Consider the following 20897-nt stretch of genomic DNA (forward strand, 5'->3'; position numbering starts at 1 on the left):
AGTTATAAAATTATTGTTTTGAAAACCAACTCAAGTAAAAAATATCCTATTTTAATCTAAGTTAAATGGCATAACATTACCATAAACAATGTACCAAAAATATCAGAAACAAAATTCTTAAAGATTTTACTACTTTTGTTTAACCTTAACCATAGTAAATGTTATATTTAACTCTCCTTATTCCATTAGCATAATCTCAAAGAAAATCTTTATATAATTGTAACAGCTGTATTAGCAACATTTCAAAAAATTTCAAAAAATATTGTTAATGTTTTTGATAGTTAGGTGTGTAGTGAAAATAGCCTAGTACAGTGTTAACTAAAATAATAGCATGGGAATAATTCTAATATTTTGGATATCAGAAATTTTTATCCATTGTATATGTTGCACTTAACAATTTTATAAAGGCTATAGGATTTATATTTCCTACCACACTTACATATATTTAAAATGTTAACATAAAAGTATAAGTACAGTACACTTGGAAAAACTTGTAAATATTCCTTTATTTCAGTAGACAGAAGACTGTTTCAAAGTCCTTGCTGAAAGGGTTGTTGTTGTTGCCATGGAACTGGAAGATAAAAACCCACAAAGATTTGAGATAAGTTAATGATGCAGACTAAATGGCACATAACAGTATAGTGGGTGGGAAGACATGAGTTAAGTTAAAGCCGAAGTTCAAATTCACATTTGCCCTTTACTAGCGATGGGATCCTGACAAAGTGATTGAAGGCTCCCCAAGGAGAAATGTCTTCATGTGCAAAAGAATAGTATCTACATCTCTCTCAGGTATCCTGTTTAGGATTAAATGGAATAAAGGAGGTAATGCAGGGATCCTCAAACTTTTTAAACAGGGGGCCAGTTCACTGTCCCTCAGACCGTTCGAGGGCCGGACTATTGTTAAAAAAAACAACAAACTATGAACAAATTCCTATGCACACTGCACATATCTTATTTTGAAGTAAAAAAACAAATGTTTTCCGTGGGCCGCATGTGGCCCGCGGGCCGTAGTTTGAGGACCCCTGATAATGTGTCTGGCACACAGGGCTCACTTAGTCCCTCCTTTTAGTTCCATTTATGGTGCTGAATTCAAATATTACGAACAAAACACAACAGCAAGTGGGTCACAGGGATTTTCATACCTTCAGAAATATGTAATTTCTGTAAGTGTGGCATTATCTGCACTCATACAAACTAAATGATGTGCTTACATTGCCTCTTAATATTTTTAGAGTTACTTTTGGATACTGTAATAAGTAGATAATCATTTATTTTTACTTGACTAATATCACCAAGGAGGTAACAATTAAAAATTTTGAGCCTCAAAGCTGGACTTGATTCCAGAGATACCTTTTTTAGCATCACAAACAGCTTAATTATTAAGAACACAAGCTCAAACTATGAGAAACTTTATGAAACAATTACATTCAAGGTGCCTACTTTAATTCATGCCATATCCATGCTTGGTGTGTTTATCATTAGAGCAGCAGTAGCAGCAGCAATCAAATTCAATTACATGCAATGTGTCAAATTAGCTAAAAAAGGATATATACTCTTCCAGCCCCACTCCTGTTTCTCAGGTTCTGTTTTTTGGTGAAAAATTGCCAGTACTTTTTCAATTCATTTGGTGGGGTAGAGAGGGAAGGGAAAGATACATATATAATTGCAACGCCACACAACACTCGCATGCCTTATCATGTGAGAAGTGTACACAAAAAGTACTATGGGAGGACAAGAGGAAATGTCACATGGGAGAACAGTTAGTTCAATACTAGCTTGCATCCAGAGGTAGAAGTGGTAGGAGATGAGGCTATACTGTAAAGCCAGGACTGTGAAGGTCCTGCACTCCAAGCTAATTTGAATTTTATCCTATAGGTGTTACGTGCCAGTGTCAACTCCAATGCAGAGGTGCTCCAGTGATCAAATTTCTTTTTCTGTTTGCTTGTGAAACTCCCTTAGGTCAGGGGTTGTTTCTTTTTTATTTTTAAATTTACTTTTAAATTATAGTTGACATACAATATTATATTAGTTTCAGGTTTACAATATAATGCTAAGACATTTACTGGTATATACCTTATGAAGTGATCATGGTAAGTCCAGTAACCACCTGTCACCATGCATACTAGTAGTTATTACAATATTTACAATATCCCCTATGCTGTCCTGACCAGATTTCTTAATAAGAAATAGAATTGTAGCCCAAACCGGTATGGCTCAGTGGATAGAGCATCGGCCTGCGGACTCAAGGGTCCCAGGTTCGATTCTGGTCAAGGGCATGTACCTTGGTTGCAGGCACATCCCCAGAAGGGAGTGTGCAGGAGGCAGCTGATCGATGTTTCTCTCTCATCGATGTTTCTAACTCTCTATCCCTCTCCCTTCCTCTCTGTAAAAAATCAATAAAATATATTTTTAAAAAAAGAAATAGAATTGTAATAGCTGCTACTTGTCCAAATCAGACAAATGAAATGAATTAATTCAATTAGCTTTTTCTACTTATTAACTTACAAGAAAATGCAGGACTGAAAAACAACTTTTGAATTTAAAAGATATTCTCTTACATTTCTGTTTAACACACTAAGAGATTAATTTTATTAAAAATACATTTTACCTCTAATGGTAGAATATTTGGGTGTTAGTGGATAACTAATTTTTGCAGAATTATTGTCTTAACATTTTGCTTTAACTCTGGTAAATATATATTTCAATTTAATTTTAAAAACCTACATTATAGTCATATTTTACAAATAGAATTGAATTTAAGAAAACATTTTTCAAGTTCTAGTGGCAAACTACCAAACTGTTCTATCAACACATCTCAATTAACTTTATTTTCACTTCTGCCAAGATGGTATATTAGAATACAGACAGAAAGAGAAAGACTGCTTTATCTGATTGAAGTTTCTTTTTCCACCTTGGTTTTTTAGTCTATTTTTCTCCATTTATTAAAATAATGTATGTTGCCAGTGGAAAAATACAGAAAAACACTTTCCACACACCTCAAATTTTATCACTCAGAGGCAGACAAGTTGAAATGTTGGTGTACTTAATTTATATGCATTTCTTTGATTATATAGGTAAATTTATATGACACAGTTCTAAAAACTATCATTAAAAACTTTAATAAGCCCTTTAATGGTTACATCACATTTCATGATATGAATTAACTATACTTTTAAAAAATATATATTTTATTGATTTTTTTTTACAGAGAGGAAGGGAGAGGGATAGAGAGTTAGAAACATTGATCAGCTGCCTCCTGCACACTCCCTACTGGGTATGTGCCCGCAACCAAGGTACATGCCCTTGATCAGAATCGAACCTGGGACCCTTCAGTCTGCGGGCTGATGTTCTATCCACTGAGCCAAACCAGTTAGGGCAACTATACTTTTCTTAATGATACCCTATAAATTGGGTTTTGTTGAAGAATATATTAATGAGATTAACAATTCTCTGTCTTCCATCATTTGGCAACTAGATTTTCACCTGACAACATAATTTAACTCTGATATTTGAATAATTCTACACATCTGCACAGAAAAATGACTGCTATATATCACTACTTGTTGTAAATTCCATTTTATAAATATACAAAGATAAAAGTGAAAACTCAATGAAGCATTAACACTTGTGAAACTCACCATAAGTCCAAGGAACTTGTGGAAGCACACCTGAATTAGGAGGGTAAGGGTATGCAGCTTGTGGTAATGGTTGATAGGAAGAAAACTGTGAAAAAGCTGGCTGCTGAGCAGTGTAAGAAATAGGCATCTGAGATGGGAAATACATATTTGCTGGCACAAAGCTACATGCTTGTGGCCCCCCAGCAAAGTAGCCAAAATATTGAGAATACAAAAGATTAGAATGTGTATTTTGGACAGTATTTGAAACTGCAGTCAACATCTCAGGAGGAAGTGGCTGTACTTCAAATGATGTTATGCCCTGGTATGTCTGGGTAATGGAACTGCCATTGCTGCTGCTGTAATGATAAACACACCAAGCATAGGAAGGATTTAAAGTTCCAAATGAGTGTTCAGAAGAATTATATATTGGGGTACGTGCAGACTGTGGAAGCTCATTCTGGTATCTGGCAGCATTCTGAGTTAGGACTTTGGAATTTTCATTATTCTGCTGTTCAGAAAAAGAGTATTCTGCTGTTTGATTGACATTAAGGCTTATGTTCTCAGATGTTTCAACAGGTGCAGTGCTGGGGTTCAATGTATCTTTCATATATTTTTCTTTTGACTCAGTTTTTGCAGGTTGTGTTTTATGTATTTGTGGAACAGGTATTTTGTCTTGGATAAATATAGGTTCTGAAGAATTAGTGACTGTAGAATTTGTAATAGATGAATTTAATATTTCATTATCTTGAAGTTCAGAAACAGTGTCATTCAATTCTAAACTGGCAAGGATACCCCTCGCAAAACAGAACTTTGAGGGTCCTGATGCCTTAGGCAGAAGAGCAGGATCAGTCCCCGGTTTTATGTCTGAGGGATCTGGGGAATTGTTAAGTAATTTCTGTGAAGGTGTTTCATGGTCTTTTGAAAAGGTGCCATCTACACTTTTTTGGTCACGTAATACAAAGGAACATTCTTTCTTATCACTTTTTGTTTTAGCAGCCCTAAAAGTCACATCTCTCTTCTTCATGCTATTTACATTTCCCTGTTGTCCAGTGAAATCTTCTGAAGTAGCAGATGAAATATTAGTCAATTCTATTGTTCCCTGTGACTTCAACATGCCAGTGTCTTTTAAGTTCTTTAAAGATAAAGGTGAGCCAGGAAATGATCTTTGCATTTCAACCTTTTTTGGAGATCCACGGTTTCTTCTCTGGTTGTTAGATGAACTTGGTCCTATTTTACTTTCACTTTCGGGATGAGATCTTGTGGTCCTATTAAGTGTAACATATATATATATACATAAAAACAATTTTAAATATACAGTTGCAAAATTTTAATATAAATATATTTGAAATTTTTATTCAGGAGAAGAGATTCTTTTTAAAAATATATATATATATTTTATTGATTTTTTACAGAGAGGAAGGTAGAGGGATAGAGAGTTAGAAACATCAATGAGAGAGAAACATCGATCAGCTGCCTCCTTGCATTCTTCCTACTGGGAATGTGCCCGCAACCAAGGTACATGCCCTTGACCAGAATCGAACTCGGGACCCTTCAGTCCGCAGGCCGACACTCTATCCACTGAGCCAAACCGGTCAGGGCATGAGAAGAGATTCTTAAGATTAACACTTTCGCTTTCTATTGGCTGTATACAAGTAACATATTTCCCCAGTTTGCTACCTTGGTTTGAATCTAGATACTCCACATTTTAAATATATATTTTGAAAATATACATTACTTCCAATATTGTAAAGAATTATTTTATGCTTTGGACATTTCCTGATTGAAGCTTTTAGAAGTAGAAAAGCATCACTATTCATTTTTTTTTTTTTTAGTGTAGTTTCTAATTCATATACCTTCAATCTATTGACAATCCCCTTTACTTACATGTGGCTATATATAACTGGAGAACTACCAGATGTGCCCTGGCCCCCAAGATCTTCTGTTATCATTAACTGCTAAGATAGCTTGTTCAAGATTGAGAATAGGAAAAGCAGACCTCCAAAATTCCTTGCCAATTTAATATCCTTTGCATTCCTACATAATTTTACCCAGTATCAAGTAGGCTGAAGGAAGAATCTATTATGGGAATGGATAGAGCCAAACAGTTAATACAGTTCCACAGGTAATTATAGATATAATTATTTGGTGTCCCATCAAGTTTTTTTAAATCACATCTGGAAAAGAACATGTTGTAAAGAAAAAAGTAACTATTCCTCCAGAATCAAGAGAAATTAATCTTTGGCCTTGAATTTATTATTCTACTTATGAAACTAAAAGCTCCACATTTTACTTACTACAGCTTCCTTAAAGGCACTTTAATGACAACCTAGATCAGTGGTTCTCAACCTTCCTAATGCCGCGACCCTTTAATACAGTTCCTCATGTTGTGGTGACCCCCAACCATAAAATTATTTTCGTTGCTACTTCATAACTGTAATATTGCTACTGTTATGAATCATAATGTAAATATCTGATATGCAGGATGTATTTTCATTGTTACAGACTGAACATAATTAAAGCATAGTGATTAATCACAAAAACAATATGTAATTATATATGTGTTTTCCGATGGTCTTAGGCGACCCCTGGAGAAGTTAGGAGAAACCAAGATGGCGGCATAGGTAAACACGGGAGTTTGCTGCCTCGAACAACCACTTCAAAAATACAACTAAAAGACGGAACGGACATCATCCAGAACCACAGGAAAGCTGGCTGAGTGGAAGTTCTACAACTAGGAGGAAAGAGAAAAGCATACCGAGGCTCAGAGGAGGCCCAGTGCTTTAGTAAAATACTAAGGTTCGGAGTGCATGCGGAGTGGGCTGGAGGCTGAGGGCGCGGTTGTCGTTTTCAATCGGGAAGGAGTCTCAGGCTCTGAGCTCCAGTACCGGGCAAGTCTCTAAGGACCCACACTCATACAGCAGAAGCGGGACTGTCTGGCATCGCTCAGAACCCTAGGGCAGCTTTCTCTCTGTGGGGCTTGCAGCGACTACTGGGACACTGAGAAGCAGAGCCTCTGAGGGCAAGACTGAGAGCAGCCATAATTGCTAACCCCGCCCTATTGATCCCGTGGGACCCGCCCAAGCCCTGCAGGGAGGCTTTTGCTGGATAGCCTCAGGCAAAGGCTAGATTAGCACCTCCCTAGAGATCCAGGAGCCAGGAAGCCCAGAGGTCAGAGTGGGACCACCCAGCTTGCAGCTCCGTGGAACCATAAAAGACACACTCAGGGGGCAGACTCAGTGAGCACCAAAGCCCCATCGAAGCAAGTCTAGCCCCAGAGGGGTGTCTCCAGCACAGAAGTTCTCCCACGGCAGACACAGCTGATTCTCACAGCCAATTGGCCTGGAGGTCAATCCCTCCCAGTGTTACCTACTACAATCAAGGCTTAACCACAACAAGACTGTGCACAAAGCCCACAAGGGGGTGCACCAAGAGTGTCTACCTCAGGTAACTGGGACACTTAGCACAGAAAGGCACTCTATCGACACAGCGAAGCATAAAAAATGCCGAGACAAAGAAACAGGACACAAACGACAGAATTGGAGGAAAGCAAACTGTTGGATATAGAGTTCAAAACCACACTTTTAAGGTCTTTAAAGAACTGTTTAGAAGCTGCCGATAAATTGAGTAAGGCCCTCGAAAAGACTGGTGAGACCACCGATAAATGTAGTGAGATCCTTGAAAAGACTGGTAAGACCGCCGATAAATGTAGTGAGATCCTCAAGAAATCTAATGAGACCCTCGATGTTGTGATAAAGGACCAACTAGAAATTAAGCATACACTGACTGAAATAAAGAATATTATACAGACTCCCAACAGCAGACCAGAGGGTCGCAAGGATCAAGTCAAAGATTTGAAATATGAAGAAGCAAAAAACACCCAACCAGAAAAGCAAAATGAAAAAAGAATTCAAAAATATGAAGATAGTGTAAGGAGCCTCTGGGACAGCTTCAAGCGTACCAACATCCGAATTATAGGGGTGCCAGAAGATGAGAGAGAGCAAGATACTGAAAACCTATTTGAAGAAATAATGACAGAAAACTTCCCCTACCTGGTGAAAGGAATAGACTTCCAAGTCCAGGAAGCGCAGAGAACCCCAAACAAAAGGAATCCAAAGAGGACCACACCAAGACACATCATAATTAAAATGCCAAGAGCAAAAGACAAAGAGAGAATCCTAAAAGCAGCAAGAGAAAAACAATCAGTTACCTACAAGGGAGTACCCATACGACTGTCAGCCGATTTCTCAACAGAAACTTTGCAGGCCAGAAGGGAATGGCAAGAAATATTCAAAGTGATGAATACCAAGAACCTACAACCAAGACTACTTTATCCAGCAAAGCTATCATTCAGAAGTGAAGGCCAGATAAAGAGCTTCACAGATAATAAAAAGCTAAAGGAGTTCATCACCACCAAACCAGTATTATATGAAATGCTGAAAGGTATCCTGTAAGAAGAAGAAAAAGGTAAAGATACAAATTATGAACAACAAATACACATCTATCAACAAGTGAATCTAAAAATCAAGTGAATAAATAATCTGATGAACTGGTGATTGTAATAGAACCAGGGACATAGAAAGGGAATGGACTGACTATTCTTGGGGCGGGGGGGGGGGGGGGGGGGGGGAGAAAGGGATGTGGGGGTGAGTGAAGAGATTAGACAACAATCGTGCACCTATGGATGAGGACAGTGGGTGGGGAGTGCGGGCAGAGGGTGGGGTTGGAACTGGGTAGGGGGGAGTTATGGTGGGAAAAAAGAGTAACTAATGTAATAATTTGAACAATAAAGATTTAATAATAATAAAAAAAAAAGAAAAAAAAGAAAGGGTCGCTCGACCCCCAAAAGGGTCGCGACCCACAGGTTGAGAACCGCTGACCTAGATCATCATCCAACCCCATACAATACTTTGACAGTTTCCAAAAAGTACAATTTTGACTTTATCACATTTCCAATGATGTTTCAGTGATGTCTTGACCCTATAGACTGACAGTTGCTTGCATCATCTGTCCTTTTATGTATTCTCTTAGAGAATATTCTTCCATGAAGATAGCACCCTTTGTTAACCTTATGTTATAATTCATTTTCCTGCTAAATGAAACAAAGTTTGATTCTTTGAGTGCCAAATACCACCTATAATTAGTTATCAAAAGCAAGATAATTATAGAGCTGGTTTATCTTATCCTTCTAACATTTCTATTCATGTTTATACCACTACATAACTATTCAGAGTCATATGTGCCAGGAAATAAAATGCCGTATTTATCTTTTTAAAAAAATTATCATCTGAGTACATGCTTAGAGAGATGAAGGGAAAGAGGGAGAGAGGAAGAGAAATACAGAGAGAGAGAGAGAGAGAGAGAGCTATCAATTGGCTGCCTTCTGTATGTGCCTCAACTACAGACAGAACCCACAACTCAGGCATGCATCCTGACCAGGAATTGAATTGACAACCCTTTATTGTACAGGACAATGCTCAACCGAGCCACTCTAGCCAGGCTAAAATGCTGTATTTAAAGAAGCAAAACTGACCTGGCCAGTGTGGCTCAGTTGGCTGGGCATCTTCCCATGCACTGAAAGATTGCCAGTTCAATTTCTGGTCAAGGCATATGCCCAGGTTTGCGGTCCAAACTGGATTTTCAGGCTCAATCCTTGACAGGGGTATGTAGGAGGCAGCTGATAGATGTCTCTCTCTCTCTCCCCCTCTCCCTCTCAAGATCAATACAAACTATATGTTTAGCCCGGCTAGTGTGGCTCTGTGGTTGAGCCTCTGCTATGAACCAGGAGGTCACATGCTTGGGTTTCAGGCTTGGGTTGTCAGCTTAATCCCCAGTAGGAGGTGTGCAGGAGGCAGCCAATCAATGATTCTTTCTCATCATTGATGTTTCTACTTCTCTCTACCTCTCCATTCCTCTCTGAAATCAATACTATATATATATATATATATATATATATATATATATATATATATATTTAAAACAAAGAGTGGCCTACCTTATAAAAATGTTTTAAAAAAAGCAAAACCAAGTGAGACAGAACTGAGGATGCATATCTTTTTTATTTTATATTACTCATTCTCCTTCATAAAAGAAAAATGGAAGAAAATGAAGCTTATCATGATCTGAAAATCTTACAGCGTTGAATCAAACAAGAGATGGTCAACAAGTCCAATGGTGTCACTTCATGTCAAAATAAGAAAAATATAAATAATATAGTGAGATTTTTATAAATACAATTCAGTTCATAGAGCTAAGCTTTATTTTGAAATCATGTCCTTTGTATAGTATAGTATTAAAACATCCTTTTATGAAACACTGGTATATTTATGTGTTTGTCTATGACTAAGTTCCCACTTAGTAATATAAGTTGGCAATTTATATCTTTTTAACCAATTTTGAAATGTGACTGGTCTTTAAAGTCCACACATTTAAAAAACTCAGTCTAAGCACATATCCTATTCTTTTATGCTGTTTATAGTAAAACCAGTCACTATGTCCCATCAATTGTTTAAGTAATGTCTTGTCAAATACAAATTTTACTTTTTTTCATTATGTAAAACCATCACTCTTCTAAGCCCTGGCTGACTTATGACTTCTAACTGTACTCAGAATCTCCTTATCCTTTACATTATTGAAAAAACATTTTACAAAAAGAAAAAACAAGAAAAAACATTTTACAGCACATTATCTTTCAATTCTTACAAAGTTTAAACTCTTTAGGCCTTACTTAATAAACTGCATAATATGAAACAACCACCTCTCCCTTCTTAGCTTACTCTTGTTCCCTAAATTACATGTATGATCCAACAAAGGTATATAAATAAATGTTTTAGTCTTGTTACTTAATATGTGCTCAATTTTAATTTTTCTTCAGATAGGGGGTTGATGGCAATCCCTACCTTGGATGCTTGAATGTTGCCTTTTCTTTGTTGTTTTTTGTGACATCTTTCACGTTAACCTATGTTTAAAACATACAAAATAAAGCTACATTGGTGATATAAATATTTATCATTCTAATATCAGATATTTGCAATTGCTTGTTCTGTCATCATCTAAAATGCACTAACACTTCATTCATTAACGAACCTTCCCTTTGAAAAGCAGTGAATCTGCGGGACTTCCCATATTTTGTTAATGTTTGGAAACACATTTAAAAAAAGAAATTTGCAAAATTCTTTATGTCCCCACACTTGATAACAAACCTGGGAGTCCATTTACAACTGCTTCCTCTTTTATTCCCTTTAGTAAACCAGCCAGTAAGCCCCATTGTAAGTAATGTCTGTCAAACATAGAGTTTCCTTTTTATTCTGCAAAACAGCACCCTTTTCTAAGTCCTGGATAACTTACTTCTAACTGTACTCAGAAGGTCTACCTTTAAATGACTTACAAAACTGTTCCATAGGACATTATCCTTCAATATGTACAGAATTAAGTTCAAACTAGGTAGGCCTATATTTAAAACATTTTATAATCTGAAACAATCTTCTCCATCCTTAGCTTGTCCACTAGTGTTTTTTTGTTTTTTGTTTTGTTCCAGACTTAATTTTAAACTCATTTCTCAAGATAGGTCAATAAACACTGTGTCTTTGGCTCATGTTTTTTCCTAACTTATATGTCCTCTTCATTTTTACCCTTAGGTGATAATATTTTTTCCTTTAAAGTAAGGCTTTGGTTTGTACTATTCCATGAAATCAGCAAATAATCATTCTCTCTCTCTTTTTCTTTTCTTCTCATTACTTATCACACCTTTTTAGTATCCCCCTCTTTTTACCCCATGTGGAATATGCAACTTGTGTTCTTGTGTTTTGGAAGTATATTTATAAACTGGTTTCTTATTATGCATTTTCTTATAAACACAGCTAATATATAATGATTAGTTTCCTAGTCTCTAAGACTAATGTAATAATGAATACAATCAGAGTAAACTGAGAAAGAATCCTACTTTTCATTTTGCATATAGGCTTTTCTTTACTTTTCAATTGAGAAATTCTTGAAAATTTTTGAGAAGCCTCTGAGAGCAAAATAGGGCCACTTGTTAGTATAGACTGCCTGGTTTTACATCTGTGCTCTCCCATTTAATAATAACTCTATGACAATGGGAAAGTTATTTAACCTTTCTATGTCTCCGTTTCCTTACCTTTTTTTAATTTTATTTTTTAGTTTCCTTACCTTTAAATAAGAAAGTAATAGTGCCTACATCATAAGGCTTTTGTGAATAAAAAGTTAATATTTGTACAATATTATAACAGTGCCAAGCACACAAAAAGTGCTGTATAAAGTTAGTTAAATAAAATATGTTTATGTAGGACTTCTATATCTTCATAATAATCTATTTAATAATATCCTTCCTGCCCTGGCCAGTGTGACTCAATTGGTTGAGCACCATCCCATGCACCAAAAGGTCACTGGTTCGAATTCCCTTCAGGGCACATGCCCGGGTTGTGTGCTTAATCCCCAGTAGAGGGCATGCAGGAGTCAATCAATCAATCAATGTTTCTCTTTCACATTGATCTCTCTCTCTCTCTCTCTCTGAAGTAAAAACATATTTTAAAATGTCTGTCCTATTTCTTCATGTGAATAATGTTCAAAAACACAGGCTCCATTAGCTAGTTTTTAATATTCACTACATTTAACTATTAGCCTTACTCTATAGAAGATACTCAATAAATACTTGGTCACTCACTAAACTCACATTTGTAATATTGCACTTTCCCTTAAGAAGTGATTAAAATTCACATCCTTTCAAGAAATGTTTTCTAAGTTAAATAATGTAATTTGTACATTTAAAAGACATTTGCAAGGTATGTCTCATGTACACAATCATTTATATTTTATAGGTAATATAAATTGTTGAATCCAATGCTTTAATAAATTCATTTTGCAAGGCAATATTTAAATCAGTCTCAATTTTTACAATTCTGCTAACTACTTATTTGCTTAAAGACTAGATTTGTTCTAAAAAATACTACTACATAGGTTTTGTTTTAAAACATGTGTTACCTTTTGTTTTTTATAACTGGAAACTGTAGTATAGTTCTCTTGTTCCTGAGAATCTTGACATTTGTCTACAGTGATAGGTCGTTTTTTAGAAGAATTTGAAACATTTTTCATTAGGCACTCTGAAATTGAGGGTACCTTTTTACAAGTACTGGATTTATCGATATCCTTCCTAGGTTTTACATGAACATTCATTTTTTCTCCTCTCTCCAGTTGAAAAGTCTTCTCTCTATTATGCAGCATTTGGCACAGGATAAAGGAAATGGTTAATTCAGCATTCTTAGCACACATTATCTTCATATGTTCAATAGTTTTCATGACTTTCACAATATGGGCCATTTTCCCTAAATCTTTCTGAGGGGCAGCCAATATATTTTTGAGCAGCGTAGAAAACTGACTGTAGTTGTATTCTAACTCTGTCACAGTGGTTCCATAATTTACAGATGCTACACATGGCACAAAGTCAATATATGTGGAAACGGAATACTCAGACTTCTGTAGAAGTTTTTTAACTTGTGAAAGTTCTTGAAGTTCTCTTGAGAACAAATGAAGAGCGTATGAGCGATTAACAGCAGCTTCATCATGTTTGTCGATAACATCCAGATCTTCCTTAAGTTCAGAAATAGCAGTCTCTATCACTTTCCAAAGGCAATCTGTTGAGTTATCTTTAAGAAATGAAAAAGAAGCCATTTTTTCTTGGCAGTGAACCAGATCAGGAAGAAGTGACAAGTCAAACCAAAGCATACCTCGAAACCGTTGTTTATCTAGTTTCTTTGCCATTGAGTTTTTAAGGAAGTGAACTGTTTCTGAGAGCATGGCTATTTCAATATAGGTTTCAGTGGCTGCAGGTTTTAAAATTATAGCCTCATTGCTGTGGTTTTCGACCACATCCAAAACGTTTTCTTCTGTAATAAAAATATTTTCTCTGTTATCGTCTTGCAGTATCTGAAAATACTTTTTTAAAGTTTCTAAGTGATTGGTACATCTCAAAGTGAGTTCCTGTAATTTTTTAAAGTCTGCAAATTCAGCTTGATCTAATATTTCATTAATACAACAGATATCTGTATGTGAAAGCAAAGTATTGTTAAACTTAGAGTTTTCTATGCTAATTGTTTCTTTGTTTATTAGGTCATCTGACTTTCTGGAAGCCACCATAGTATTCTCCTCAAGCCCAATATTGGAAACTTGTTCACTGCTTAATTCTTTAGACAATGTATCATATATCTTTTGCAATTTAGAAAAAGAAGATTGATTCATCTTGAGTAGTGTTTCTTTATTTTTCTGTCCTGAGCATTTTTTGCTGATAGATTGTCTCTTCTCTTTCCAAACAAGACTTTTCGCAGCATCGAAAAAGATATGTTCCAGACCATAAAGAGATATATTAATACCTACTGCCTCATTGCTCTTGATAAAATTAACTTTTGAGGAGATCATTTCAATGATAATCCACAAATGGTCTCGTTTTCCTAGATGAGAATCAACTTTAGGGGAGTCCCCATACATACTGACCAGCTCTAAAGTACTTTTTCTTAAGGTTTCAAGGTCTCCTAAACTATCTCCGAAGTTAACTCCACAGGTAAATGGAACAGAAAGAGAAAAGTCAAAGCAATCAGAACAATGCCTCAAGATTGCTTCACACTCATTAATCTGTCGTTTGCATTTTAAGAATGCGTAGTATGAATTTCCCTTTTTGGTGTCTTCTAATAAGTTAGTTAATTGATCGTGATAGTTCTGCAACTCACAGTACGCGTTATATTTTAGCCTTCCTTGAAAAGCAGGGTAGAAATTAGATTGTTGTTGAAATCCTCGTGGCCTGCCAAGCAGCTCACTGTACAATGTCTCATCATACCAAAGCAAGCTTCGGAATGTCGGTTCACCTCCTAAGAGCCTTTTTTTGTTTTCAATGAATTGAATAGTTTCCATCATCATTTGGAGTTCTACCAAGGAGTCAACAGCACATGGTTTTAACTTCTGTTTGCAATTATTCCACAGGTTTTTTTCTACCAACAATTCTCTTGAAATCAAGATTTGCTCAAGTGAACATTCTTGCTTTCTTTCAAAAGCTTCAACAAACAAAGGGAGAATACTTTGACAAATCTTAGTTTCTTCCTGTAGACTCTGCAGAGATGATGCTTCATCTGCCCTCCTTAAAATTTGAGCTAGCCTCGCTGGAAGATCTGAATGATTAGCTGAGCAATGTTTTTCTTCTAATTTATTTATGTATGAGGTAGGCTTCTTCTGAGGAGTGGTGACTTTGGAGGTTTCAGAGTGAGCATGTAAAATAGGCATGTGATTCATTCCTAAAATGTCTGGTTGTGCAGTAGAATCAAACTGAGAGTCATTAACTTTAACCCCCCCTTTTTCTATTTTGTTAAGCTGATTAGAGACTGTGTTATTCAAAGAAATTGCCTCACTAGTATTTTTAATGCTTAGACGAAGATCGATTAAGTTATTTTTAATTGTTTTCTCACTTAAATAGGGGGATTCTTCTAAAATCGTAGTCTTGAACTCATTCCTAACAGTTGATCCTTCATTCATACTTTTTGCGTGAACTGAATCTTGTGCTTTTTTGGTTTGTTTAGCTTTCGACATTTTTCTGCCTGGAATGTCTTTCTTTGAAATACCTATTTTGGAAGAACCCTTTATATCATCTTTTAAGAGCAGAGAACTATCACTAGAAAAAGGTTTTTTCATTATATTTGCCCCATAACTTTTACTTTCTTCAGTTACTGGTATGAGATCCAACTCAGAATTCTCAGTAATGTTGGTTTCGTTCACATCTATAGGGATACAATTACTTGGAAAGCATTGTTCTGTCTTTAGAAGCTCCTTTCCACCATATTCTTGCTGACAGTGTGGTACTTCGGTGGATCTTGCAAAAGAATCAATAGCTAAAGTCCTTTGTTTATCCAAATAAGGTTGTGAAGATTCCTCCTCATTATGTCTGACTGGAACACTTGATAACAATTGAGAAATGCTGTTACACTTTTTGCTTATTGTCAGACTTTGATTTAATGGATCCATAAGGACATTTCCTGTAAGAGTATCTGGTTTGGAGCTTTCAGTAGGAGATGCCCGTTTTTCTAGAAAATTTACTGCCAGGTTTCTTTTATAACCAGATAAAATAAGGTTATCTGGTTTGTAGTTATCAACATTCAAAAAGTGCTTCACATTTGATTCTAAGACTGAAATAACTATGTCAGTTTTCACCTTTGTGTGAGCGATACAAGTTGTATCATAATTTTTGTCTGAGCTAAAACGTACATTGTTTTCTTTTATGCAACTTAAAGATACTGAATTAGTTTTATTTATTATTTCATTAGCCTCAGCACTTCCTTTTATTGCATCTTTAGTATTATGTGCTAAATGCTTCTCAGGCTTTTCACATTTATTAATGTTAGATAAAGATGTTATGCCAGTCTGGTTTTCTTTTTTAGTGAGTTTTTCATCTAGGCAGTCTGAGGACAACAGACACCCCATTTTCCCAGAAAAGGAATGAAGTTCTGATGATCTTGGATTTCTCATACAGGTATTGTCATAAGCTGACTGACTTGTATTTTGGGATGTGGAGCACAGAGTTAACTGTGATTCAGGATATTCTTGATCACAAAATTCTCTCACGTGAATAGTGGTGTGGCTTCTGGAGACACGGTTGGCCACATTTTTCTTAGAAAAACACTTTGTGATTCTCTCTCCACTTGTTCCATAAGACTGGTATTTTGATACAGGAGTTAATGACTTATCAACTTCAAATCCCAAAGCTCTTTTCTCTCCTGATTTGTCATATTTCTTTTTTGAGAAAAAATGCCTAGTGGAATAATATCTTCTTTCAGCAAAAGGACTATAACCTTGGAGGTCACAAATTTCCCAAAAATTATTGCATATTATTGAATATGATTTGGGTAATGGGCCCTTTCTTGAAGTTTCTCCCACTTTAGCTATAAGCTCCAAAGACGTGTTAACTCTTCTATGAGCTTTTTTTAAGTAAAGAAGAGCTCTGTCAAGTTTTTTTGAAAGGCATTTGCTTTTGCATAAAGATACTTCACTATTTAGAATATCCAGGACACTCCTAATGTGTTTTTCTGACTGTGAAAAGGTTTTGATTCGTCCTCTGGATAAGGAAGAAAAACATTCAGATGGGTTTTGATTAGTTAGCTTCCTTTTCTTCTCACAAATTTCATGATATTGTACATTCTGGTCCCTAAAAGGCATATGTGGCTTTCGTTTGCTAATTCTTGATTCTGTGTCCTTTTTACTTATAGTATCATTACAATCAGTTTTTGACTTTGTAAGGAAACATCTGCTTTCTTTATTTATTGTTGTGACATCTGAAAGTTCAGTAAGCAAAGATCCACTGTTTTGTTTTTCTGACGCATGATTCATGAGTTTATTATGACTCAAGTCAAAAGAAAGTGAGATTTCGGATTTACTCACTTGTCCTGATTCTTGCCTTTTATTACCAAATTTATCTTGACATGGGTAATCGGAATTTTCACCAGAACACTGGGAATAAACTTCAGATCCTGGAACCTTCCCCTTTTCCTCACATATTTCTGATTTCGTGGCTTCAGTTATATATTTGCAAAAGGTATCTTTCAATGCAAGGGACTCAACAGTGGGACTGAATCTTGGCGTAAGTGTATTAGTAAATGTAACTTGTAGATCTGGAAGTAAAACTGGGAAGAAGAGCTCTGCTTCATTTTCTTGTGTAGAGGAAGAATCAGAGTGAGGCTGGTCACTATGCTCCCTTATTGTGGTGCTTTTCAAAACTTCATTCTCCCCATTACTGCTTCCTAATAGCCCTTCCCAATCGATACGACACTTCAGAGTCTCATATGAGGTCCCAAATTCATCATACAGTATACTTCCATGGCTATGAATATCTTGCTGAGATAGAAAAGCATCATCACACTGTTCTGATTCTACTTCAGTTTCACTTTCCAGTTCGAAATTTTGAAGAACGAGGTTGTCACTTATTGATTGATGAAATGAGTTGTGTAATTTATCTTTATCCAGACCCATTTTACAACCAGAAACCCTATGCTTAACTAATAATCCCAAATCTGGACTCTCAGAACAAATTTTTTTAAACTTGTGTCTTTGGTGGTCTTCATGACTTGTGTCTAATGTGGGCACCACTGCATTATCTGTCTGTATTGTAGTATTTGAGGCTTCTTGCATTGAATAATCTGAGATTTTGGGGTATATGGAAGCAAAACGTTCCACGCTCCTTATGGTATTTTGCGTATCTTTTTGTTTTATGGCAGTGATGGTATCTTCAGTTTCCAATAATGTAGTTTCTGTTGATACATATTTCCCCCCCCAAGTCAAATACAATGTAGAAAATTCTTCAGAACTCAGAATTTCTACATTATTGTAATTTTTATTCTTCCGCTTTTTATCTACATTAATAAAATTTTTGTTTGTATGAAAACCCAGCTTCTCATCTCCACATATATTTTCTGTGTTGTTTTCTGTAGATGAAGCAACGTCTTCCTTGTTAGCCTCAGTCTGGCTTTCTTTATCATGATCTCTCTGTTCTTTGAAATCAACATTCAGGTGTATATCATTATTCAACTGCGCATTACAGAACAGAGTATAGTCTTGACTTTTATCGCCAATTTGAGAAGTTTCTTTACAGTTTCTTTGAATGTTTTCTAATGACACTGGATCACTTTCATTTTTCCTATGGACACATGTATGTTCTCTAGTTACGCTGCAATGTGAGTTGTCATGAACTATTTTAATGTCATGAGATGAAATAACTGTATCTATTGGCAGTTCTTTGGCCTGAGGAATGTCTTTTGCTTCCTGGAAAGCATCAGTTACAATGCTAATACAGTTTTGATTTGTCTTTTTCAATTTCAGTTCCATTAGTTTTTGAGAAATGGCAAAACCGGTATGAATGTTATCTTCATTCTCCAAACAGTGTTGAGAATGCTTTTGTGAAAGGCTTTCCATTCTTGGAGTAAGAGCATTTTGTGCTTCCAATGCTAGGTAGCCTAGCTCATACTTATTCTTTGTGCTGGGTATAGAAGACTTCGATATTTCTAACTCTTGAGTGATTAACATTTGATCACATTTTTTCCCAAAAGAATCAAGATTTTCATCCTCTTTGCATTCTTTGTGCAAAAAAATGCAATTATCTACTGGACTGGTTTTTGTTTTATTAGTACAATAATTATCAATCTCTTTCCACAAATTTTGCTCTTCTGTATTTTTGGAATTGTCCTCATGGCCAGTGAAATTTCTCACCTTTCCAATGTTTTGTATATTCTCATGTATGCTTTCTTTCCTTTGGAATGGAAAATCTGCAGACGTTGTGTGACCAGTCTGACATAGAGTTTTTAAATTAGAAGACTGTGATTCCTGAGAAAGGTTCCTGTTATACCCTTTCATACAAGTATTCATTGATTCATAAGAGTTATGTGCCTCACTATTTTGTTCAAATAAAAGCGGGATGTTACTTCTCTGTTGGGATCTCTGGGCTTTTTCCTCACTGTGTTTTTGGTTCTCAACTTCTGAAACTACATTTGACAAACACATTGGGAAGGAAAAATTCTCTTGGTCCTGAAATTGTCCTGCCATGGTAATTTTATTGGGAGTTGTATAATCACGGTTCTTAGAGCCCATGTTATGAGCCTGAGATTGTGAATCATCAAAAGAAAGTTTGGAGCAAGGAGCACCCAAGCAATTAGTAAGAACAGCATCATCACCAGGCATGACTTCAGATGAGGAGGCAGAATTAGTTGGTATAGATAGGTTTATTTCTGAATTAACTAAATCTGAACTCTTCTTAAATGGCAATATCTCATTTAAACCTGTACTATTATGTTTTTCCATGTTTCCTTCTCTCCTCGTAAGTCTTGGGTCTTTGATGATTTTTGAAGTAATAACTGTGCTTGAGCCAATATTGTTATGAAGGGGAAAAGCAGCAGGAAGACCACTTAAAATATTTTTAAGATGTGTCAAATTTAACAAGAGGTCACCATTAACACTTTCTCTGGTATCACTGGGAATAAATGAAAGACCTGAATCATATGCATGTACTTCAGAAGTGTCTTTACATTCTGTTAAATTGTGCTTCATCTGTCCATTGTATGTTTCAAGGACAGAAATGTTTCCATCTTGTACATTTTCATAGGAACTAGAATTATTTGCGTTGGGAGAGTTTATTTCTGAATTTAGTGCATTGCACGAACAGTTTTCCTGAGCAAATGTATCCACAGGTTTCCTGAAATGCTCATAGATGACAGTAGCATCTTTTCCTTTTCCAATTCTTTTGGCCACAGTACAGTTATTCAGAGAGCATGCTCTTTCTGTGAAAATAAAAATAAAATAAGCAAAAATAGGAAGAAAAAGTATTTCTACAGTAAACTCTATTAAATAGAAGTAAATTTATATAAAATAAAAGAGATCCCAAAATAGCCGTAGCAATTTTAAGAAGAACAAAGTTGGAGGGATCACAATACCAGATATCAAGTTATACTACAAAGCCACTGTACTCAGAATAGCTTGGTACTAGCACACAAACAGGCATATAGACCAATGAAACAGAACAGAGAACCCAAAAATGGACCCAATTAATATTTGACAAAGGAGGCAAGAACACACAATGGAGTTAAGATAGTCTCTTCAATAAATGGTGTTGAGAAAATTAGACAGCTATGTGCAAAAAAATGAAACTAGACTACCAACTTACACCATACACAAAAAGAAACTCAAATGGATAAAAGGCTTAAGTGTAAGATGTAAAACCATAAAAATCTTAGAAGAAACCATAGGTAGCAAAATTTCAGACATCTCTTGTAGCAAAATGTTTACCGATACATCTCCTAGGACAATGGAAACTAATTAGAAAATAAACAAATGGGACTACATCAAAATAAAAAGCTTCTGCACAGCAAAAGAAACCATCAACAAAATAACAAGAGAGCCCACTGCGTGGGAAAACATATTTGCCAATGATACATCCGATAAGGGGTTAATATCCAAAATTAAAAGATGGGCAAAAGACATAGACACTTCTCCAAAGTAGACTTACAGAAGGCCAAAAGGCATATGAAAAACGCTCAAAGTCACTAACCGTCCGACATATGCAAATCAAAATAACAATGAGTTACTACCTCACACCTGTCAGAATGGCTATCATCAACAAATCAACAAATGACAAGTGTTGGTGAGGATATGGAGAAAAGGTAACCCTTATACACTGCTGGTAGGAATGCAGATGGGTACAGCCTCTGTGGAAAACAGTATGGAGTTTCCTCAAAAAATTAAAAATGG

The 20897-nt window shown here is 35.9% G+C and overlaps 1 protein-coding gene across 1 annotated transcript in view; it reads right to left on the minus strand.

Annotated features, from left to right (window-relative positions):
- Positions 1-530: 530 nt before the first annotated feature.
- TEX15 (testis expressed 15, meiosis and synapsis associated) overlaps positions 531-20897 on the minus strand; it is a 67027-nt gene continuing 46660 nt past the window's right edge. Inside the window, exons 6-9 of the mRNA XM_070407383.1 lie at positions 12615-19930; positions 10514-10572; positions 3639-4882; positions 531-571 (exon numbers count right to left, since the gene is read on the minus strand). Coding sequence (XP_070263484.1) covers positions 531-571; positions 3639-4882; positions 10514-10572; positions 12615-19930 — 8660 coding nt within the window. The remainder of the gene's footprint in view (positions 572-3638; positions 4883-10513; positions 10573-12614; positions 19931-20897) is intronic.

Source organism: Myotis yumanensis, unplaced genomic scaffold, assembly GCF_028538775.1.
Source record: "Myotis yumanensis isolate MYYU_CA2020_CCGP unplaced genomic scaffold, mMyoYum1.0.hap1 SCAF_3, whole genome shotgun sequence".
Taxonomy (NCBI): domain Eukaryota; kingdom Metazoa; phylum Chordata; class Mammalia; order Chiroptera; family Vespertilionidae; genus Myotis; species Myotis yumanensis.